We start from the raw sequence: 23,734 nt of genomic DNA on the forward strand, positions 1-23,734 counted from the left end.
TTCTTCGCCATCAGCGCTCTAGAACGGATGCAGCGTGATCGCAGACTTAAGCAATAATAAATAACGCCTGTGGATATAAAAAAGAAGAAGGAAAAGTACCAGAAAATATTTCCTCAATTAAAACATACCACCGCACAACATAATACAAAATGTCTTCAAATTTACATTTATTAACTGATGAAATTAAAGAAATAACTGACATATTAAATCTGCTATTTACACCGCATTTGTTGCACTACAAGTTGCAAATAGCAGGAAACTGAAATTAATATAAAGAAAGCAACTATCCTTGATTTAATGTGCAAAAAAATTCTTCATGATCTAGCTGAAAAATGCCTTACAGTCATAAGTGATTTATTCCCCGTCCATAAAAATTACTCAAATCCTCATGATGTTTAAGCCTGAGCAAAACGCTCAAAATAGTTTTTGCTATGCTACCAGTTTGGGTGAAACGCATAAAAAGGTTTTTGAAAAACTGTGTTCGAAAACACTTAGTATGATAATCGAAGACGAAAATTCTAAAAAGAGAATCTAATCTTCAAATAAATTGGCTGATAATATTGCTGGTTCACTTTATACTAATAATATAGTATATTGTACTTATTTTAAACCAAAACTTTTATGTTTTATGCTCGTCAAACAGTTTCTCAACATTCTGCCCACTCTAATTTGAATAAAAAGATACATTGTAACAAAGTTTCAACTGAAGCCAAGTGGATTCGTTCAAACTCTGGGCCGAAATTAGCTATACAAATGTTCAGGAACATATAATTAATCTCACAATGATTGGTTTAGTCACAATGTTGAAAACCTACAATCAAATGATTAAACGCTCCTAAACTTGTATTCGTCAAACAGCAGGCGTCTGGTTTCGTGTGCCTTTCGGAATCATTGCCAAATCCCACAAAGAAACCGACATCATTTTTCAAAGGCAATACTCCAGAAAAGTAGGCACACTTCAATGGTTGATTCAATTTACACCTTCTCTGAAATCTCTTTGACGGTACACCGCAAATTCAGATCTTTGAGTGTCTATTGTAGGAAATGTACGCTTTAAGAACATCGTCATTTCAGTTAAGCCAATTTTTAAATGGGGCTGCTTTTGCAGAAAGAACATATTACGAAATGGGTTTACAATTTTATTGTTCAATATTCAAGTTTTTTCAAGTCGATTCAGAAAATAAATCACAATTGAGGGCTTTTGAAGATCTTCATCAAATCCTAATTCCCAAAAAATTGTTTGCAAGTAAAAACAGGATGTTTTTTCTAATTTCTTGTGGAAGTGATATCGTTTTGGATAAAGCAGAAAGGAAATTAAAAGAGTTTCTTTTAACATCCTCCAGCTGAAGCAAGCTATTAAATCAGCAAGTTCAAATAGAGCAGGTTTCAAAAAAAAATGAGGCTGTCATAAACCACTTTTTCATCTTTTTTAACCGTATTATTATATTAATTTAAGATAAGAATAATTATAATCGTAAACGGTTGTAATTAAAGGCGATAGTAGAGCCTGTTCCATTCTGGTAACCGATCTTGAAATGATAAGGGCATCCTTTAATTGGGATCGCTATTTTATGGAAGTAGGTACGCCTAAATCAAAAATTGTTAGTTAAGTATAGTAAGTCGATAAATTATACATCTTTCGAAAGGAAAAAAACCGGCTGGCAATCTTTTAACGGGCTAACTAGTTATTAGTGAATTATAAGCGCGAGTCAGTAAAAATGATATCGGTTAGTAATTGAGACTTCTGGATATGATATTAGTTGAAAATATTTCAAACCAGTTGTAAAATGATGTAGCAAAACCGGTGTCATTAGGGAATTAGTCTGAAAGACGGAGCAGCAAAACCCTAATTCTCCTAAAAAAATGGGGTTTCATGATCTATTGGTTGTTTTAGTGTAGTTGGCTAAATCTACAGACGAAATCTGAGGTTTTCCATTTCGCGGAGGTTCCAAAAATCGCTAAACCCTTCAAATTTTCCCGGAAATCCAGAGCGCAATTTAAAATAGTTATATGCCGAGAGTTTGATTTCCCGATATTTTGCAATCTCTAAAACCATCTTGCATTTTTGCGGTTTTATTGGCTCTTTATGAAGACGTTTCTTGCTAGAGCTGCAAAGAACTTGATATTAAGTCAAAAAAACGCCGAATTATTGTATCTAGAATTTCATAATTCAAGTGAAAAATTAGTTAGGAAATATAAAAGGTTCCCACATAAAAAATCAAATTTAAGTATTGCCCATTTGGGTCCAGTGGCTTCAGATCTGGAAACCTGGCGGGTCGTTTTCCTTGAAGGAACAAATCTGGTTTCCCTGCCCGGAGTTCGGAGAATTCACATTTCCAAGGGACGTTTCTGTTGCATGTGCCCAATCCATTTTCAAAGATGACTAAAGAAGGATAAAAAAATGTAAGTATTAATTGAGGTGAAAAAAATACAACAGCTTAAGAAACCAAGGTATTGAGTTTACGGCTTCTGGAAAAGAATGACTTTAATTGCAGTTGTCAGTAGGAATTAGCTTTAAAATAAATTGCCTTGGAACCGGTTGATCGGCATCGATACGAAGAAAAATAAAAAACTAGCTGCACCATTTGAGCTATTAGACGTAGGTAGGTACATGCATATTTATAAAATCCGACTGCAATCCAATTTGAAATGGGATTATTCAAATAAATTCAATATCCAAACGAATTAAAAAAGTTAATCGAAGTTCCACTTATGGCACATTTAAAAAACTGACGGCCGCTGGACCGAGCCTAGACTACCCTGTAATCAGGCTGTCATTGGGCTCCACCCAGTCCGACCCTGATGAAATTAAATTACATGCAAATTGCAATTAACCACACGTCATCAACAGCACCTTCCTTCTCGTTTTGCATCGACTGGAAAAGAACAGAAGACTGATGGTTTCGTGGCGAAAGAATCAGAAAGATTCCAACGGAATGTATCTCGCTACCGTCCGAGTTTTTGATTACCTGACCCGCCACTTAACGGCCATAGATCGTAATTAGATTATTAATATGATGGCTCTAAGCAGTATTATTACTATGCGGAACATGTACCGAACATCACAAGAGATGGATATTAACGTAATTTCATAATGGCCTTATCATCCTTAAATTGGATAAAGCGCTTTAATAGTGCGTTTTACATAATTCGGTTAAAAATAATTTGTATACAACACAGTTTATTATTAAATGTATGGCCTAAATAGTTCGCTTTACTAGAACCGATTTGAAAACGCGAACATCTCTAGAAGCTTGATCAAGAAATCCAAACCGATTACCAATGGCACACATTTAAAATTTCCGTGATTCCCTCCCTGTGTTTTGGCGTTAAAATCGGTCTCTTTCTAGAATTGTTAAGGGCTTGCAATGTTGCCCGAAATAGAAAAAATAAAACGTCTGAAATTCTTTGGGAAAAGATTGAGGGCCGTTTTAAATAAATTATCTCTTATTGCAATCACTTAATTGCAAATTTGGACAGAGCAAAAAACAAAGAACTGTTTAGATATGCTAAAAAACTTGAAATTTGGCTTATATTATGCGAATTGCAGAAAGTTTGATTCCAGCAAATTCGCTTTGAGAATTCGTAAGACTAAAAGCAATGTGGACGATTGTTGCAATTCAATTGTCAAATTTGGGTTTCTTCTGTTTGAAAAATTGTTCGGCTCGTTGAAAGCTTGAATTTTTATAGAAAGTGAAAATCAGTATCAACAAGCGCTACAACTCGTCCTTTTCGGAAAACCAAAATAACATTTTGAGCTATTAGTTTTTTATTTATATACTTATTTGTATAACAGCGTTTTTAAGTCAAGGAAAAAATGTAATTTTTCTAGAGCTGCGGAAGGGATTGAAATTTACCATTACCATAACCAAACAGCAATTTTAATGGTTTTCTTAATTTGGGTCTGCCTTTCTGTTTCAACTATTCCGAAAATCTGGTTCTCCAAAATACTAATTTTTTCCCCGAATGAAATACTGTATTTAAAGGCGCTTCAATTAGCGTTTTTCGAAAGAACAAATCGTGATTTTGAACTTTTTTGAAGATGTCTAAGAGCACTTTAAATTTCAACAGAATAACATGTATATGAATAAAAAAATATATATATAAGAATACAAATTATTTTTATTCATATCTCTTTTAATTTATGAATCTAAAGTCCGTAAATCCAAATTTATACGAAAAATTTTCTTTTACAGATCAATGTATTTTTTTTGGGCTGCTAAAAAGTCTTTAGCTAGTACTTAAACTTCGGAAGCCTAGAAAACACAAACAAATCTCGTTCTAAGCCCATTAAAAGATCCACATGTTGTGTGGAAAGAGACATTTTTATTTAATCACGTTAAGTTTATTCCTTTGTAGATTGAAAAGTTAATTTCAGGTTGTCCATTTCATAGCATTTCTAGCATTTCATAGCAAAAATTTAAAAAAGTTTTTCTGTTGACGTAAGAGATTCTACGTCGGAAAGTTAAAATTATGAGATTTTTTAAAACTCTAAAAGAACTTCACATTTTTATTGTTTTTGACGTTCTTCGCAAAATTCTTTTTTTGCTACCGCTACAAATAACTTGATTTTTAGCATGTAAATGCGGAATTGCTGTATCTAGAGTTACATAACTTGTGTAACTCGTTAAAAATAAAAGAAGAGTTTTACATTTGAGAGTCAATTTGTGACGCGTAATTTAAAGAAAATAATATCGCTTTCTAAGAAGACCGCTGAAGACTTGAATTTTTGAACAATTGATTGAAAATGTCATTGGCAACGTTTTCTATGTTACGTTTTTGCAAAGATTGGAAAATATAAACGAAACCCTTTTTTTAGAATAATCTCAAAACAAAGTAGCTCTGGAAATCGAAAAACCAATCTACAATTAAACTTTGTCAGAATTTCATTTTTGAGGAATTTCTTCAGAGCTCTTCAAAAGCTCGGTAATTTTATTGTATATTCGTTACAAAATTTCTAAATTGCATGGGAATAACCCACCGCTGTCTTTAAGAGTTCTGTAGGTTTTCAGCATCATTTTCGCGATTTTTTAAATCTTGAGGTCAGATTTCTGAGCTGCTATTAAAAAAAATTATATTCGTGTTCTCTAAATGGTTGAAGGTCAGCGAAAACTTGAGCAAAAAGAACCGAACATGTGTGCCGATGAGCCATGAGTTACTCTGATTTTCCAACTTTCCTTGAAGTTTTATATATTTGTATAAATACTTGTTCTAATTGCATAATTAAAAAAAGCATATTTTCAGCGCACATTTGATACATTCTTTACACAAATTCAATGTAAGCACGACCGAAAAATTTAAAAAAATACTACTTAAAGGAGAGCGAATGGAAATTATGTAGTGCTTTAACAACCGCCTCCAGTTTTTCTTTAATGGTTACAATTTATTTTCATATACTGATTTCCATTACTTTTGTTAGTGAGTGCTTGCTAAACTTTATTGAGTTTCTGTGATTCTTTATTAAGATTTATTAACTTCTTATACAAAATTAACAAATTTTCAAAACACTTGCTTTTGTCTTGTTCATATGCTTTTTTACAAGCACACTTCACATAATTTGGCTTTTTAGCAAGTGGTACCTAATTAATAACGATTGACATATTAAAAACTCTGATTGGCTTTGGTTAAATGATTTCCGTTTAATCCAGACATAAGTTTTAGGGGCGGACCCAAATAAAATTAAATTATTTGATGTAAAATATAAGAAATTAATCATCCTCAAATTAACAACTTTGCAACAGATCTGTTAGCTTCGAGAAACGATTCCGTATGGGATCGGCCTTTTTTAAGCACCTGCTAACTAGGCCCTAATATATTTTTCATTAATTATTAAATTAAAACGATCATCAGAGCAGCCCCATTTATTCATGATTAATTTGGTCCGCGGGCAGCTTTTGATGAGTTTCGTTTTTAAATGGGTATTAATTTTAATTAGATAATTGTTCAAAGGTTGAGCAGGTATCCGACCAATTTTGACAGCTCACAAAATATTTATAATCCTTTCGAACCTTTTATTTTTCTATTTTCCGTTCAGATCAGAATTTTAATTTCGATTTTATTCGATTGTTGAATTTGTTCAATTTTACGTAGCAATCACCGACATTTTTAGAGTTTAATTTGCTACTTTCTAAGTATGAAGAAAGTTAATTAGTGATCCTCACAGAACAATCTGATGAAACCTTAGTACCAAAACTGGTAATTCTAAATATAATTTTTCTCAGATCTACGCGAAAAAATATTCCTTCAACGAGCTTCTCTATATTTCGCTAACAGTTAATGTGGAACAAGGAGAAACTATAATGAGGTCTATTGAAAAAGGAAAAAAGCATGCACATTTCCTATGTTTCGACTCTTTCTATAACAGACATTAGTAGATGTATTTTGCTCACTCAGCTGTCGATTAATTGATGTTAAAATTATATACATGCAAATTTATTATATATTATAATTTCAAAAACCAATAAATCCACTTTCATACTATGTAATTCTGATTATTTTCAGTTTTTTTTTTAGTTTATCGAACCTGAACTGTTCTACTGAGTTTAAGAAAAATAGTTGTATAGAGTAGAAAATTTTGCAAATTTATTTTGCTTTTGCAACATAAACATTGTATTAAAAATTTTAATCTCCTTGATGTTTCATTTTCTATACACTTTTAATATTACTTAGCTGACTGTCTGTTTCATGGTGTGTTGGTTAACTCAAACCTCAACATTTCAAACTTATTAAATGAAACATAATATAATAAATTAAGTAATTATTACAGCCAACAAACGATCGTAATGGTTTCGCTGCGGTAGGTCAATGGATTACAAATACGGCTAATTAGTAAATTATTCCGAAGCCCCTTTTCAAATTAATAGTAACTTTAAAGAAAATTACCGGCGTATATTCGTACAGCAATTAATAATAATTTATTTTACTTGTTGCCGGCATATCGAATAAAGATTGGTTGGTTGCTACCAAAAAGGAAAGCCACATTTTCGTCTATTGAATGATCACTGGCAGGTGGCATAATTTTTCATTATTGATTTTTATTCAAGTTTAATTCAATGACTTGCATAATGTATCATTAGAGCTGCTGGTTTTGTTGCGATATTTTTGTCAATTAAGAATATTTTCGTTCATTAACTAGAGAAATTTCCTTTTCGCGACTTAATATTCAATAAGTTTGGCGAATTCTTCTGACTACTGTTTAAATCTTGACAATTTTTGAAAATTTATATACTTTTTGTTAAGTTGGAACGATTCCCAAGATCTAAAATAGTATCATTTTTGTATATTTCCAAACAAAACAATTAATGTAAAGTGCACAAATTGCAAAGTAGATTTACGTAATTTTTTTAATGAGTCTGATTTGTTTTCTTTGATTTTCAATTGGTGATGTGAAACTTCTTGTGTGATGAATAATTTATTTATTAAGTTGCATCAGAACTAATTTGGTGTAGTTTTCAAATGTAAACAAGTAAATATAAATCAAGCACTTTTCTTCACATTTTTTCTACGAAATTATAATGTCCTAAGGCTAACGAAGGAAACAGTTTATTATTAACCAAGGCTGGCCAATTAATAATTTTAATTAGCTATATGCCGATCATAAAACATATTATAGGCTTCCCTTAATTACCTTAACGAATAAGCCCGACTTTGTTACAATAAAAATGTAACAAAGTTGAACTCAATGCGCCATAACTCATACCGAACCAATAAATGTGTCTTCGAGTGTAAACAAACCGAGAACGCGTGATTTACTAACAATTCTTTAGCGAAAGTGATTTATTGTTTAAGGTAAAGTGCATTAAAGATGCCGCTTATTAAATAATTTGCCTACGGTCGGCCCTATCTCGATTGTATTATTAACTAGCTCTCCAAGTTTTATAAATGCCTGTTTTGTGCGTTACAAAATTTATTTTCGTTTTTATTTAATCGGTAATGTTGCCTTAATGAGGCCAAAGTGAAAGTTATCGATTAATTTTAATGAGAAATTATGGCAAAGGGTATATTCAACAGTTATAACGGCTAAATAATTCTTCCTTGTTGCAATCTGTAAAACATTGTTTTATAAGAATATTATGGTTTTATTTGGGTTAATTTCGTTATTAATTATGGTTTTTTTGCTTAATTTTAAAATACTTTTAGTTTTTCTTTTGGTAGTGCTATACAATATTTTTCCCATCTTCTTAGCAATTTTTAGAAGTGGCTCACATGGCCAATAAATAGGAAAGGTAAATGATACACTTTTAGTCGAAATCATTAAATACGATCAAGTCAGTACCTTAAAAAAATTTCCATGCAAACATTTACGATAATTTTAAATATTAATTACTTAAAATATTTCAATTAGATAACTGTCTCAATTTGAATAATTCGGACAAAATTTGGAAGTGACCCACAAGTCTGTACAATTTCTAAAGAATTCTTAACTTGAACAAAAAATAACTTAAATTAAAATTATAAAACTTCTTACTTATAAAAAAAAGGTATTTTCAGCTAAATTTTATAATTACAACTAATTCCATGGTATACTGTTTGCAGGTACAACTAATTTAGTCGGGTCTACAGCACTGAATTCTACACAATTTGCCTCTCTCGGCCAATCGCAGTACTTTTTGGCCTGGTTAAACAGAAGACCAGGCTGGCAAAAGACAATCATTGCAAGTCCAGGAGCGCAGTGTACAAATTTCCTGAAAAACAGACCAAATGTGTATTATTAATTTTTCTTAGTGTCTAAGTGTCTTATATCTTCAAAAATATTCAAACTGATAATAGAATGTAGCATATTTTATAGTGGAATATAGTTTCATCAAGATGATTGAGGATGATTATTGCGACTATTCAAAAAACGTTTAATGTCTACTATATTTTCTTTAATATATTGCAGCCAATATAAAAAATGTTAGACAAACAATTCAGATAGACCCGAAAAATGTCAGCAGTGAAATAAATAGAAGTAATAGTAAGAATGGTGAAGGCATTAATTCCAAAATTAATAAAGTTGGTATAGAGCAAGTATTGTTATGAATTTATGAATAAGCAAAGAATCAAACAACTAAATCTTCAAAAAAAAGTACAAATCTCCTTAATTAAAAAACGGTTCTGCTCCCTAAAACAGCAGTAAAATGTGTTATCAATTGCCCAAAACACAACAAGCATCAACACTTCGAATGGAAGCTAATTGAGAAACCAAGGAATTTCCAAGATGAATAAATATTTCAACTTTTTTGTCAAAGTGACTTTAAGCTCCGAAAGCCGATTAAAATCGCAACTGTGTGTTTTATCAGAGAAATTCAAAGCAATTGAATAAATAATGATGAAATAATTGACAAGATTTAATAGTTCAATAGATTATTAACAACATATTTAATCTTAAAAAATTCATAGGAAATGTGAGAAAATCACGGGGCTCAAAGTAATTTATAATTTAACTTAACTTTGCAGTGTGAACGATTTTTTAATAAAACAATATTATAATATAAAAAAGGATGAATAAAAATTCTACACTTAAAAATGAAAAATTTTCCAAGTACTTCTGTATTGTTTATTATCGGATTGGACCAAATAACTGATTGTATTACTGCAATTAATTCATTTCAATGTAAACTTTTGAACATTATTTCCTCTCAAACTGGAATGTACAAAAAAATGATACTTTTCAATAAAACTGTCAAAAATTGAATAATCAATTTAAAATATTTAAAGGAAAAAATGTCTGCATATTTATATTAGTTTATCTTTTGTTTATAGATTGATGAACGCTCTAAATATTTTGCCTTTAACGCCTTCTTCTCTCGATTTATTTAAGGAATAATAAATTGAGTTTGCAGACATATTAGCTCCTCAATTTAAAAGAGGAAATTGCAAGGCGAATTCACACGTATTGAAGGTTTTCTTAATTTTCCTTGACCTTCTTTGACTTTCAGTATTTTTTATTTTCCATCCGTCTTCCCTCTAATTAGCATCGTTTAATACCTATATTTTGCCTTTCAATTAGCTGCCAATGAATTTCTCATTACGATCAAATGTGTATATTTTATTTGAGCAATAGTTATCATCCTTGTGTGTAAACCGATCATCCTGTTCCACATCTAATCTAGAGTGGAGCAGAAAAGTAGGTGATTGATTACAGATACAGACAATCTAAAAACAAATGTAAATAAAGTGTAAGTGGGTATATAAACTTAGATATAAGCAATAATCCCTAATCCTAGGAATACTGCGAAATATTTCGCAACTGATCGCGACAGATAACTTGCCAGTCTCATTAATGTCAAGTTTCCTTATGGTAAAATAAATGCGTTTTGCACACTAAAATATTCATAAGCTGCCTTGAATTAGTACTGCACAGTATTGTGAAACACGTGGAAGAAAGTTCAAGGGCAAAATGAGGTATTTCCGAAAAACGCTTCTCGAGTGCATTCAAGTAAAAATTAATTTTTATTGTCTGCTAATTTAACAGTTAACAAGTTAACAACTGTTGCATTAAAAGTCAATAGAAAAGTTATCAGTGCAACAATGGATATGATATTAAAACATATCAACGACATGAATATCATTTGAATACATTGTTTACCTGCAGTCTAATTTATAAGCAATTTCTCCATATAGACGTCTTCCATTTTTGTCAACACATAGTTTGGAGTTGAGCAAAACTGGATCAGAACTGGAGCCAGATTCAATGTCATTGTTTGGACTCACAGCATAACTGCAGACTTCCGCACAAACCACAAAAACTTAAACCAGAAAAGTGTAATGAAAAAGTCCAAAGATGATTGGAAATACTTACGGATTGTCCACACTAAGCCAGCGCTCATTTTAACCTAGAATTGTTCGGATTTAAATTTAGAAAGATGGGAAAAATCGACTATGTTGATAAGATTGTGATCCTGTAGATAGTCTATCAAAATATTAAGTCTCCACTGAATATGGAATTTTTATTTAAATTGTGTACTACAATGTGGAAGAGTGGATTTACGTACGCACTTTTCAAAAGTTATATATTTCCCGCGATAACTGGAAATTCGATGATGTTGTAATCCAGCTTTCAGTACTTTTCCTAGGGTGCTTTATTAGAAAAAAACAATACTTTTTTACATTTTCTCCAAAAATTAATGCTAACTAATTTTTAGATCTTTAACTCGACTTCTTCAATGTTGGCTCCTGTTCGTAGTACTCGCTTCTTAATCATGTCCTCTGAGGCAAATTTCAGATCATGCGCCCATCCAATTTGGTTGAAAAACTCGATGAACCTTCTGGTCAAGTTAAAGGAAAACTTCCCAAACTCTGCAGATCGATAATCCCAAGGAAACGTGTGATGGTAATTGTGGAAACCTTCTCCACAAGTCACCAGAGACAGATTTAAGCTGTCTCCTGGAACAATAAATCTGGAAAGTAAATTTCTTAATAGTCTTTTTCTTAAGGAGCAAGGAACACTTACCTGTTGTATGGCCGGTATCCAAATCGATGAGCAAATGAGTTTATTGTGAAAGTGTTATGAACGATAATCAAATAGCGCACAATATTCAGGGAAAAGGCATTGAGGAAGGTTTCCTTCCAGAAATACATTGGAACAGCAACGGGCGTAATAAAACAAGCGAGTAACATCAGAGGAAGGTAGTACTTGTGCTGGAACGTTAGCAGAGGATCCGAGTAGAGATCGGACAAGTCAATTCCTTTACCCTTTGCTTTCACTTCCGGGTGCTTTCGAACCATTATCCAGCCGATGTGGGAGAAAAAGAAGCCTCTGTTAACATTGTGTGGATCCGCGTGAGTATCGGAATATTTGTGATGGAGACGATGATCGCGACACCAATTGATAACAGATGTCTGAAACATGACGGAGAATTTACTATAAGTGAGAAATAAAATGAAAGATGAATGAAGGAAGCTGTATATAATTATGATGCTGCTCAAAAGGCAGTCGAATGAGTAAGCAAGGTTTTGTTACTGTAAATGAGTAACGATTAATTTATTTATGTCAATGAAAAATTAATTTAAATCATGTTCTTGTCCTTGTGAAAACGACGCTCCATATCTCAACTGGTTCCAAAAAAGTAAAGATTTCGAAACTAAAGTTGCAAAATTAAAGAAAGTTACAGCAGAACTAGACAAAGATGTAATTTTTAACTAAACATCCACTAACGAAGTTCAAGTACCTAATTTTTGCTCCTGCTTACTAAGTGCTGCTTACAAAAAATTCAAAGGAAAACAGAATTATATGTTTGATAAACTAAAAACATAAAAACAATTGAAGAATTATTCAAAAAAAATACCGACTGTTTTGAATACACTTATATTCAATAATACATTGGATTTTCTAGGGTTTTGCACGTACGATTTAGGAACGTATTTGCTAAAGTTTTCATGTCAATCATTTGCAAAATTTGGTATTTTTGTTTATTGGGTTGGTCAATGCTCTAGATTTAAAAAATATTTCAAAGGTACAAGGAAAATACTGTCAATAAACGGAAAACACTACACAATTTTAGAAACGCTTGAATTGTGAGCAGTTTAAATTAAATCGACAACTTGGAACATAAAAATCTCATCCAAACTGACCGTATTTAAAAAAATGATCATTAAGACTAATTTTCAGATCTATCAAGCCTTACCAATATAGTATTGATTACAGACTATTGTGTTAGTTTAGGTTACATACCTGATACACAAAAGTATCTAAAACGACCAACAGAAGCCTTAAGGGGAATGTTGCTTTATATGATCTGTGTGCCCACAATCTGTGAGCTCCGGCAGTTATCCCAATTTGACTAGAAACACCTAGTACTATATCTGAAACGACTAATCATATTAAAACACTGCATCTTGAAAGCGAAGAAAATAATTCAATTGACGAGCTTGATGTGCTTACTAGTTTAATGACGAACTGTACATGTACTTAACCGAAAGCTGGGCAATACTAACCAAAAATGAGTGTCGAATATGAAATTTGACCCTTGGCGACTAATAATATTCCAATTAAACCAATCGCATGTAAAATGCCAAATAAAATCACATTTCTCCACACAATACCCAACTGCTCAGTGCTAAATGATGTTTTCGTACTATCCATATTGCAGAACAAGCGAATATGTGCCTCCTACGAAACTAATCATATTTTATAGACCACAGACAATGCGTATGAATAAATCCATGCTACTAGCTCAAAATAAGTTGTATGAAACAACAATGACAATAATTACTTTCATTGTTGCATATTAACACGATGCCAATGAATATTGCGAATAAATACATAATGCTTCAGCAGAAATCGTTTTGCCAATAAGTCGTCGTCGTCGGATAACCAATTATTAAAAAAAAAATGGGCCAAAGCGTTTTTAAAATTAGAAGCGCTTTATCTATTCGAAAGGGATTCTTTTAAATGTATTGATTGTGTCATAAAACCCAAAAAGCCAGCCTTCTCTGCCACTTCTCAGCCATTGCTTGAAATTGTTTTTTAACGCAGCAACCACCTCTGAAGATGAGAGCTACTCATGCTTGCGAAAAATCAGGAAGAAATTGTTTTACACGACCGTCTAACTGCCCAAGAACTGTCCAGTTTAAATTTGTCAATTGTATATTTTTTTAATTATCCGTTTTTATTCTCGATTTCATTGATTTCAAGACACTACAATTATTACTTTCACTGACAATCAAGAAATAATTTTCTACCCATGTCCACTAAAAAAACTAAAACTACCGAAAGCTCTAAAAATTTACCAGTTTTGAGAAAATCGCAAAAATAATTATCGGTATCGATTCGTGTGAATCGAGGATTCTAAATGTTTTGCAAAAAAAAATTAACTTGCATAAAAAAAGATAGTTTTGGTACTAAACATTATTCTTAGGGGCGAAACTAGCCAGTTTCCAATTTTTCTTTGTTATATAAATCATATACGTTTATTGTAGTATTTTGTCAATTAAAATATGATTTAAAATGCTGAACATTTCATATTTCAGTAATTTTACCTACCATAGCATGTTTCCATTTGCCGAAAAACCTCTTAAACACTTTCCCAGTTTTGGAGATATTAGTAGAAACGATAAAAATTTTAAATCTGATGTTATGTTAAAAAAATGATGAAAATGTTAAATATAAATAGGAAAAGTGGCAGCAATTTTTTGAAGGAAAGTGAAATGGAGATATTAACAACTCCAATAAATATTGGAGAATTTTCGCTCTTAACATGCAACCCCAGCAAATTCAGTTGTTTAGTGGCGCAAATAATGTGCTAAATTAAAATAACTGGACATTTTTTGGAAAGAAACCTGTGTTAAACAATCTTGATGAGAACACACAAAATCCCAATTTTGGTAATAAACTGAGACGCCTTCTTGTGCAAGCAATAAAGTATGAATTTTTAGTAGAGGATTGTTGAATATATTTTTAAAACATCAATATTACTGAAAACAAATGTGAAAAACGACGCGAACAGTTTACATTTTGGGCATCAAAAAATCCGCAATAAACTCCAAATTTGTAGCACTTGGTTTACTTGTTGCACTAGAATCTTCACAGGTTGCAAATTTTACATATAAAAGCTTTGGCCTATTGGTCGTGTTCTAAATACTCAGAAACATCGCCAGTTTATGAGCTTCAAAAAAATCACAAAATTAGACAACCTTAATCTTTCATCTGTGTCTGTATTTCTCAATAAAAAAACATTAACAAAAATGTGTTTAAGTTTCAATGTGTTTCAATATTAACAAAAAAATCAAACAACAACTTTTTACAAATTTAAATTATATTCAGCAAGTCCAAAAAATGTACATTTGCACGCCCTTAACACCCTTATAATCACATTTTTCAATCTTCAGTCAGATCAGTTGTTTGAGTGTATCAATCAATCCACAGTCGTAGAAAATTTATATTCTTCAATGACTTTTTCAATGTCTTTGTCACCCCAACCCCATAGATGAGTTTCTTCGCCAGTTCGGGCCGCTCGTTTTTTCACAATTTCATCCGAAGGAGCTTTCATTTCGTAGGCCCATCCTATTTTCGCACAGGCCAATATGAAGAAAAGCGTTAAATTCCAGCGCAACATTCCGGTAGCTGCACCTCGGAAATCCCATGGAAACGTATGGTGATAGTTGTGCTGACCTTCACCAAGAGTTAGAGCCGATACCAAAACACTATCTCCAGGTCCAATATTTCTAAAATAAATCCAGTTAAAAACCTTTTGCTGTTTACTAATCTAACCAAATTTATATCTGTAGCTGAACCATAGATTAACTAAGTAGAAGAACTGAAGAGCACTGTATGAAGATTAATTTGCACATGGTAAGAGGAATTAAGAAGATAAAAAAATACAATCTTTAGGAATTGAAAATTAAACTGTAAAATCTCTTTAAATCAGTGTTGTTTACCATTATTTTACTTCCCTGTTTATACCTACGCAAAATTATTATTGTTTCTGTTCTAATGCTTTTTCTACAGACTCGTTACAGTAATTTTATGGGGTATAGTAAAATCGAATTTATAATAGAGAATATATAAAAAACACGTTGTTTTAAACAGAAACCATAAATCAAATGAAATCATAAATACACTTCTATTATTTGTATTATTATTTTATACACTATTTTTCGATTTTTTCTGATTTACTTAATTTGAAGATCAAAACCCTGCTTTTTGTGAAAAAAGCGACTACAAGTCGTAATCTACAAATACATAACGTGACAAGTTTTTTGTGTGTTTTTTTCCCTTTAGAACCCCGTCTCAATGTTTGTTAAAAATCGGATCTTTCCTCGACATAAATGGAAACTGTTTTCTATTTACAAGACCATTGCTTTCCTTTAGCAGTTTATATTCAATTTTCTCTAACTTACTTATCAAATCGTTTTTCTCCAAAAGTATGCGCAACCGAATTAATCAATCCATGCAGATGAAGAACCCATAAATATCGCAAAATATTGACGCTGTATGCGTTTGCCCATGTTTCTTGCCAATAATACGCAGGAATTACGGTAGGCAGAATAAACGTGCCTAAAGGCATCAACAACATGTAGTACTTTTCTTGCCATTTCAATACTTTATCATTCTGCAAATCGGATTGATCGATGGTTTTGCCTTTTTTCAACACTTCTGGGCGTTTTTTCAACATTGCCCAGCCCATGTGTGCGTAGAAAAACCCACGTCTGGAATCATGAGGATCAGCGTCGGTTTCACTGAATTTGTGATGAGTGCGATGATCTCGAGCCCAATGAATTATAGGATTCTGACAAAATTTGAAATGAAAATTATTGAAAATATTTAAAGGTTTCATTGGTTCTGGTTCTGTTCAGCCTTCATTGAACTAACTGTACTAAAAGGATTGATCGACAGGCGCCTAAAGTTGCATGCAAAAATGTGCGATTTTCCACTTTACTAACATTTGCATTAAAAATGAACTAAATAATGTAAAAAGTCACTTTGAACATTGCTTCGTTATACCATAATGCGCTTATTTCCTTAATTGTGTTACTGAAGGCAAATATTGAAAAATCTCAAAAAGTAAACCACTTGAGGCGCCAGACTCCTTATTAAAAACATAACGAACTTCCAGTTATATTTGCAAGGAACCCATCATCACAAACAGGGAGAATAACAATTTTTCTGAAGGAAAATATCTGCTAAAAAACTGATGTGACATACCTCGTATATCAAGAAATTAAACAGCACCAACATAAGTCTTAAAGGCCATCGAGCTTTATAAGCTTTATGCGACCAAAGCCTATGAGCGCCAGCTGTAAGGCTTAAAAACCCTAAAAAGCCTAAAGCAAAATCTGCAAAACAACATCACTGTAAATTAACAGAAATAGATTTTATTCAATTTTTCGACAGTATCTTGTTTGGGTTACTTACATTAACAGTAAAAGTAGTGAAAATAATTGACTTACTGAAAAGGACTGTATTAAGGCTGGCAGAACCACTTAGAACCCGAAATAGGGCAAACAGCGCAATCGGATGAAAACCAAACAGCAGGGCAATGTTCTTCCATACAAATTTGTCTTTATTCCCTCGATAGTAGCTGATTATGGATGCCATCATGGGAATGAACCTCGATTGGTAGTAAACGCTAAATCAGTCAGGAAGTCCGACTTTATATTGCATCGCTTTTGTTGCAAGTCGAGTGTATAAAGTGGCTCAAATAATAACGAAGTCCACCATAAATGATGCAATATGTGCAGGAAAGTGCAAAGTTTTTGTTTATACGAGCAAAAGCGAAGATTTTTACATTGTTGTAGCTTATTTTGCGTAAATTGGTTTTCCAGGGTCATCTCAAGATATTTAACCGTGTTTCTTTTCTCAATAAATTCTCCAATATCCCTTTTCCTAGCGAAAACGATTGTACCTAGATATTTTCCACCGAGTAACAGTTTCACTTAACGTTCATTAAAGTTTTTCTGCCACTCTGTACATCAGCCGAATGTCGAATGATCGAAGCATTAACTAACAGGAAATCATTGAAAGACGGGTAAAGAAAAAGTTAGATAAATAATATGCTAACCTATTCCATTAACATTAGAATGGAAACGTAGCGTCAAAACGAGAATCACTAGATCCAATTTGTGAAACCTCATCATCTTCATTCTTCCTGCTCAGTGGTCGGTCCACCAAAAATTTTTCCTCATCTTAATTTTTTTCTAAAATTTCTTAAGTTTTGAATACATTGAAATATGTGCCACGAAATTTAGTATAATTTCAAAGTCAACCAATGTCCAACCATTGTGTGACTTTGAAACCAATTAGCATTCATTGCATTCAACCATTCAATAGGTGAATTTGCATAGTTATTGTTTTTGTAACATATTGCTGACTAAATGGCATCGCAGGTCAACACAAGACGTCCGAATGTTAATATTTACGATTTCCAGTCTGGTAAGCTTCTGTCGTTGTATTGCAGAAAATTGAGCTAAAGGAAATTCAAAGGAAAAATCTGCATACCAAAAATATTTTGAACCAACCAAATAATACTTAAGGTGCAATAGCCTTTATACTATTGCTGTATATAAATCAATAAATTTACACACTTTGGGAACTATTTCTTTAAAAGTGTGTGTTCAAAATCAACATAAAAAATCATCAACAACAGTCAAAAGTTTTATTAATTACTAACTAACGAGCGATATCACGTATTCATTAGCTCGATAATTATTCAAATCAACATTAAATTATATATGTGGAGCAATAGTAAAGATACACGACAAACTCAGATGCAAATTTTCAATTAAACGAACTTCTATTAGATTTAAGCAAAAATATTCTAGTCGATTTCTGTTCTGAATGTTGATAAATTTTGTATTTGAGTCATTTAGTTATTATTTGCAATTTAACTCATATTCTAAATTTGGTGTGAAATTGCAAACAAACACTTTGTCCTATAAGTAAACAGGAATTTTCTGATTGTTTAATTTTTAACCTTTCTGATTTTGTGAATATTTTGGAAAAAATCATTAGCTTTCTGCATTTATCCAAAGCGAGAAATTTAGATATGTTATTGGTAGAAGAAGCTTGCACTTATAAGCGTGTTTGCATTCAGTGAGTTCTAACTTGCATCCAAATAACATTAATACATTTTAAAAGCAATTCCACAAAATAAAACTTCAATGAAGGAAAAATAAAACGATTTTTGACCAATTTGAACTGATTACATTTAAACAGTAACAAAAATGTAATTTATATGAACATGTATTTCATTTGCTGGCTTTGAAACTAAATGAGTTTAAATTAATATACTGAACTTAACATAAAATGCGAAAATTTTCTGTCGCACATACTTTTCAAACAATTTCATCATATCGAAAATTATTTTTTTACGAAACAGTATGAAATAATGCATTTGCACTAAGCATATTGTTGAAGAGTATCCGTCAAAAAATGTTATTAAACAGTAGCTAATGAATGGCTAACTAATACTAAACTAATAATAACGTAATAATTAACGCAAAAATGCTTCAATGAATTAATAAAGTATTTGATTTGAACACGGTTTTTTTAAACCTCGACTGATTTTCCAATGCAATTAATGTAGAAGTTTTACGTCAAGAAAGTATATTTATATAATGAAAACTTGATCATCTTCTTCTTTGGTCTCAGCAGGTTCTTGAACTTTTTGAGTTTTTACTTTGATTTCAGACAGAACGTATCCAAAACCTGTGGTAATCGGAATTAAGCAGCCATGAGTGAAAGCTCTAACAAACGATCGGGTAATTCCGCAAGTTGCCTTGCACAACCATAAACTGGGCACTGAGCACCATATATACTGGAACAATTAAAAATATTTAAGTAAAATATCATTTTCTTTTTTAAATGATAATTTAAGGAAATTAACACGCTTACTTGAAAATAAAACACGGCATAACAAGTGCCAACGAAACAGGCTGCTATTGGTGCAAACAATACCGATAGGCAAGTGTAAACACCAATTCTGGAGAATCTGAAGCAGTACTGGCTTAGTGTCCAAGCGCATTCTGGACTTCTCAGGGACTGCGGTTCTCCTATTAAAGTGTCCCATGAAACCTAAAATTTATTTGCTGTTTATCCACAACTAAATCACGTTCTGTAAGTCGTTTCATAACTTAAAATCTGGATATCCAAATCAGGTGATTCAGTATAAGCCAGAATATATAAATAATATATAAAGAATAAAAACTGAAGGCTTTACACCATGCGAATTTCCTATGCCATAAAGATAAATAATTTTGCTAAATATCAACAACTTTTTGTTCTAGATTGACAAATACTCTTCAGCAACAAACTAACAGATTAAAACCGTTAAAAAATTATCTGTTTTTTATCAATTAGTTTAACATTTATCTACACACCTCAAGATGCTGATTAATTCGTTGCGGATCCCTATCTTCCAGATCCAAAATCTCGCTTTCTGGCTTGGACATTTGCACCAGTTTAGCACTACAAGGGTCACGAATCTCAACTGCTTACTTAAAGCCGAAGAGAATATTCACCCCTTGGGTCCAAGCTCCAATTACCCCTTAGGTCACACGCAAGAGTAAAATGGAAAATCAACAAGTTCTAAATTTCCTGCGCCAACGCTATTATGGTCATTTGCATATTATATTTACATCACGTAGTATCGATTTTTTCATAAAAACTTTACAAAATCGCCTTGGATTAAATAAATACTTTTGTATGCAGTGACCAATAACTATTGGAAAGTCTGCTAACTAATACAATGGCAATTTCAGAGGCCGTTGTTTCTCGATCCTAAAACAATTCAGTGTTTCTCAAAATATAAAATGCCGAGAAACGTTTATCAAACATCTTTTCATGCCATCTACTGAATCACCGTATTTATTGAGAATTAAATTAAATATTCATGAGATGAAAAACATTGCAAAAAAAACAGAGACTTATTGCATACAATTTTTTCATACACTTTTCTCGACAACTTAAGTTCTATAACAAACATTCTAATTTGAAATTGCTTTACATAAATTATCATTCTATCGTCAATACGTGTTTTAATTTTGCAATTTTCCCGTTTTCGCAATTATGGAATAATAGATCTAAGGTCAGTAGCTCAGTTATAGGTCAGAAAAACAAATACATATTTACGTTACGATTTGTGTCTAAATTTAAATGCCCTTCACGCATGTATATTATATTATTATTAGGTATTCATCGAATACAGAAGTTTTATATGAAATTTTAGAAACCAGTTTTCGAATTTTCAGATGCCGAAAGATCGTAGTCGATGTAACTACGGGCAGATTTATCCTTTAAAGTTCCGTTTTAAAATTCTCTACACCTCAAAACGAGCTCAATGAAAAACCGATTTCAAATTTAGAACGAACTGAAGAAATAGTGGTTTCTGGGCTTCGGGGCACAGTTTTCAAATTTTGGAAGTTGATAAATTAATTGCATTTACGGTCGGATTTGTCCGATAAAGTTGATTTTATGAAAACGAGCTTACATAAGTGCCGATTTTGAAATCTCAAAACATGGAATAAAGGGAAGGCTTTGAGCTTTCGAATACAGTTTTTAAATGACGAAGATTTGTAAATTCGTTGGATCTACTGTCGGATCTACTGGTTTTTTTTTTCAGTAAACTTTACCCTCTTCGTTATTGCCCTTAAAACAAACCTAATTTAAAGCGAATATTTTAATTTAAAAAAAGCGAAGAATGCGAAGATTTGGGGCTTTCAAACACAGTTTTGAGAGGACGGAAATTCATAAAGGTAGCTACAGCCAGATATATCCGGAAAAGACCATAAGGATAAATTTTAAAATTTAAATATACAGACAAAAGTGGAAGTAAACTGATTTAAAATTTTACAAGTCCGTGTTCAGATTGACTGGCGATTATTGGAAATTTTTATGTGTTGCGTTTTTTTTATCATTCGAAGCTTGTCGTAATTTGTCAGTATTTTGTGTGATCAACAACAATACATTTGTGATTATACACATTTTATTTCTCAAAAACACACACTGTATTTCAATTGACTTAAACAACTAAACTGAAAAAATTATTTAAAAAATCTCAAAAAAAGGAAACTAATGGAGAAATATTGAAGATTTTAATAAAAAGTTCAAGATTTAACAATGCAAAATTAGAGTTTTTTTTTCAGTAAATCGAAAACAACAAATAATTTTGGACATCATAAAAAAACGACTTTAAAACAAAATACTTGAGCAAGCAAAATTGTCCAGTTTTATAAGGCGGTTTATTACGGAAGGTTCGAAAAAACACATTTTTTATTTAAAAAAAAACTGACGGAAAAGTGGAGACTTAGAGCTTTCAAACTAAGTTTGCAGATGGCTGAAGTTCTCGAACACGGTGGTCTGATTTATTCCAAAATTTCGTTTTTTGTAGCCCTCCACACTCTTCGCCTTAAAACAAACCCAATTAAATACCGCTTTCAAAGTTTTAAAAACCTGAAAGAAGTTAAGATTTATTCTTTCGAACTCAGTTTCTATATTCGGGAAGTTCGCAAAAATGAGTAAAACTATTATGCGTCTGGATTTATCAAAAAAAGTTCAATTTTTGAAACCTCCCTCACTTTTTTCAGTTAAAAAATCTGGAAAACGCGGATATTTTGAAACAATGTTCTGATGCTTGAAGTTCGTTTAGATTGTTAAATTACTGTAGGACTTTTTACGTCCGACAGAGCTTTATTAAGAACAGATTTTCAAATTTGAAAAACCTCGAGAAAGCAGAGTTTTGAGAACTACGGCCAAAATTATCGAAGAAAGTTTGTTTTTGAAACCTTCTACACTTTTTAGGCCCTATTGAGGGCCGATCTGAGAAAAATAAAACAGCTTCTTTAAAATGATTAAACAATCAGTTCCATTGAGACTAAAGATCTTAGTCATATCATATTTTCTCTGATTTTCCTGTTAGATTTTCGAATGATACTAGAGGTGCTGGAAAATATCTTCAGTTGATTTGCACTTTGTTGAATGAAACATTTATTATGATTGGCCAAATAATAAAAAGAAACTAATTTTCCAAGTACTTCATGATTTATTTGTAGCTCGATTGGTTAATATTATGCCCATATAAAACCAATGATGATGATAAACAAAGCAAACTCAATGTAACTAAAGTGGATTAGGCTCAATTGTCTATTATTCTATAATGCCAGATTCTCCACCAATGTAGCTCCAATAAAATCACCCAGAACAAATAACTTTCAGTCTTTTTCCAATCGTATTATACCTAACTCTTCAGGTATTGTAAATCCTTTTTCAGTGGAAATTCGCTATGGTCATCTTGGAAATAGAAAGTAAAGAGGATAAAAAAAACAAAATCAAAAAGCACCTTCTGGAGACATTAACCACTATGAAATATGTGCTTTTTGTAGCAAAATGTGCAGGTAACCAAAGCCTTCTATGTAAATCAAACAACAGATTAACGTTGCGGGCAATTTCAGGAATGTTGTATTTGTCCTTTGACCCATCAGGATGTAAACTAGAAACGGGCAACCGAAAATTCCGAATCCTCTACACCATCACGTATCTGTCGAGTTACTTCGCAATTTCCTTGATCGGTTTCTTACAATCGGATTTAACAACTCCAAATGGAAGCTTGTACTTTGTGATTAAGTACATATTTAACGTTTGCTGCATTGCGAACGCGCATTGCCAATTGTTCATGGGATATTTCCTCAAGTCGTCTTTTGCTAGTTGGTTTAATAAGTTAGCCACCTGGGATGCAACCCTAGAAGCATGGGGTAATTTTTCACGAAAAAAACCTTTAAACACATTTGAAAACTTCAAGCTTTTAGGTCTGAGAATCAACAGCCAGCCACTGCAAAGAGTATTTTCTGGACTTCTCTTTGTGGAAATCTGGAGTTTCTTAATAAAAATAGCTCTCTACATCGCAGCTTTCCATAGGTCATGGAGCATATGTGTAGGCGTCGCTATGTTCTATATCTTAAAATCTACTTCCAAATATCTTCTAGTGTTTGCAATATTTCATATTCACCTCAGATTCAAAAAAATTAATGAAGCTATAGGAGCGATTAACTTGGAGTGTTCCTGGGATGTTCTAAGCATTGTAAAGTGTAAGTTCGAGACAGTTTGAAATTGATTTCGCCTGGCAATTTCGATTTTCCAGTTTCAAAGTCTATCAGGAAGAATTCGCCTTGGAGATTGAACCAACTGTGCCACTTCCACTTTAAGCTCAGTCAGTTATCTAGGGAGATGAACGAGATGGTGTCCTTTTATTTTATCTACTCTTTTGCAGTCTGTTCGGCTTCGTTACTGTTCTTCAGTTATTTCTTGTACCACAATATC

At 32.2% G+C, this 23,734-nt stretch overlaps 3 protein-coding genes across 3 annotated transcripts; all 3 read right to left on the reverse strand.

The window, feature by feature from the left end:
- Nucleotides 1-8,238: 8,238 nt before the first annotated feature.
- LOC109535787 (acyl-CoA Delta(11) desaturase) lies at nucleotides 8,239-13,125 on the reverse strand. Its single transcript, XM_019901791.2, has 6 exons — nucleotides 12,919-13,125; nucleotides 12,656-12,786; nucleotides 11,435-11,823; nucleotides 10,784-11,381; nucleotides 10,571-10,730; nucleotides 8,239-8,684 (listed from the first exon to the last, which is right to left on the reverse strand). The coding sequence occupies exons 1-4, from the start codon at nucleotides 13,064-13,066 to the stop codon at nucleotides 11,123-11,125; spliced, it is 927 nt and encodes a 308-aa protein (XP_019757350.2). The 5' UTR covers nucleotides 13,067-13,125; the 3' UTR covers nucleotides 8,239-8,684; nucleotides 10,571-10,730; nucleotides 10,784-11,122.
- A 1,595-nt stretch (nucleotides 13,126-14,720) lies between these two features.
- Nucleotides 14,721-17,072, reverse strand: LOC125503682 (acyl-CoA Delta-9 desaturase-like). Its single transcript, XM_048664412.1, has 4 exons — nucleotides 16,873-17,072; nucleotides 16,628-16,758; nucleotides 15,823-16,211; nucleotides 14,721-15,147 (listed from the first exon to the last, which is right to left on the reverse strand). Exons 1-4 carry the CDS (start codon nucleotides 17,021-17,023, stop codon nucleotides 14,838-14,840), a joined length of 981 nt encoding a protein of 326 aa, XP_048520369.1. The 5' UTR covers nucleotides 17,024-17,072; the 3' UTR covers nucleotides 14,721-14,837.
- Nucleotides 17,073-18,063: 991 nt separating this feature from the next.
- On the reverse strand, nucleotides 18,064-20,081 carry LOC109535707 (caveolin-2). The gene is made up of 3 exons (XM_019901641.2): nucleotides 19,801-20,081; nucleotides 19,316-19,495; nucleotides 18,064-19,238 (listed from the first exon to the last, which is right to left on the reverse strand). The coding sequence occupies exons 1-3, from the start codon at nucleotides 19,870-19,872 to the stop codon at nucleotides 19,032-19,034; spliced, it is 459 nt and encodes a 152-aa protein (XP_019757200.1). The 5' UTR covers nucleotides 19,873-20,081; the 3' UTR covers nucleotides 18,064-19,031.
- Between the last annotated feature and the right edge of the window lie 3,653 nt (nucleotides 20,082-23,734).

This window comes from Dendroctonus ponderosae, unplaced genomic scaffold (assembly GCF_020466585.1).
Source record: "Dendroctonus ponderosae isolate FM_Combo_2020 unplaced genomic scaffold, Dpon_F_20191213v2 Dpon_F_20191213_23, whole genome shotgun sequence".
In the NCBI taxonomy this organism is placed as follows: domain Eukaryota; kingdom Metazoa; phylum Arthropoda; class Insecta; order Coleoptera; family Curculionidae; genus Dendroctonus; species Dendroctonus ponderosae.

Coding starts and splice junctions, on each gene's coding strand:
- LOC109535787 (XM_019901791.2), bottom strand. CDS start 13,066: ATGGATAGTACGAAAACATCATTTAGCACTGAGCAGTTGGGTATTGTG. Junction 12,787..12,918: donor ATATTCGACACTCATTTTTG/GTTAGTATTGCC, acceptor TAGTCGTTTCAG/ATATAGTACTAGGTGTTTCT. Junction 11,382..11,434: donor GGATACCGGCCATACAACAG/GTAAGTGTTCCT, acceptor TTTACTTTCCAG/ATTTATTGTTCCAGGAGACA.
- LOC125503682 (XM_048664412.1), bottom strand. CDS start 17,023: ATGATGGCATCCATAATCAGCTACTATCGAGGGAATAAAGACAAATTT. Junction 16,759..16,872: donor CCTTAATACAGTCCTTTTCA/GTAAGTCAATTA, acceptor GTTGTTTTGCAG/ATTTTGCTTTAGGCTTTTTA. Junction 15,148..15,822: donor GGAGAAAAACGATTTGATAA/GTAAGTTAGAGA, acceptor GATTTATTTTAG/AAATATTGGACCTGGAGATA.
- LOC109535707 (XM_019901641.2), bottom strand. CDS start 19,872: ATGTCCAAGCCAGAAAGCGAGATTTTGGATCTGGAAGATAGGGATCCG. Junction 19,496..19,800: donor GAATTAATCAGCATCTTGAG/GTGTGTAGATAA, acceptor AATAAATTTTAG/GTTTCATGGGACACTTTAAT. Junction 19,239..19,315: donor ATGCCGTGTTTTATTTTCAA/GTAAGCGTGTTA, acceptor TAATTGTTCCAG/TATATATGGTGCTCAGTGCC.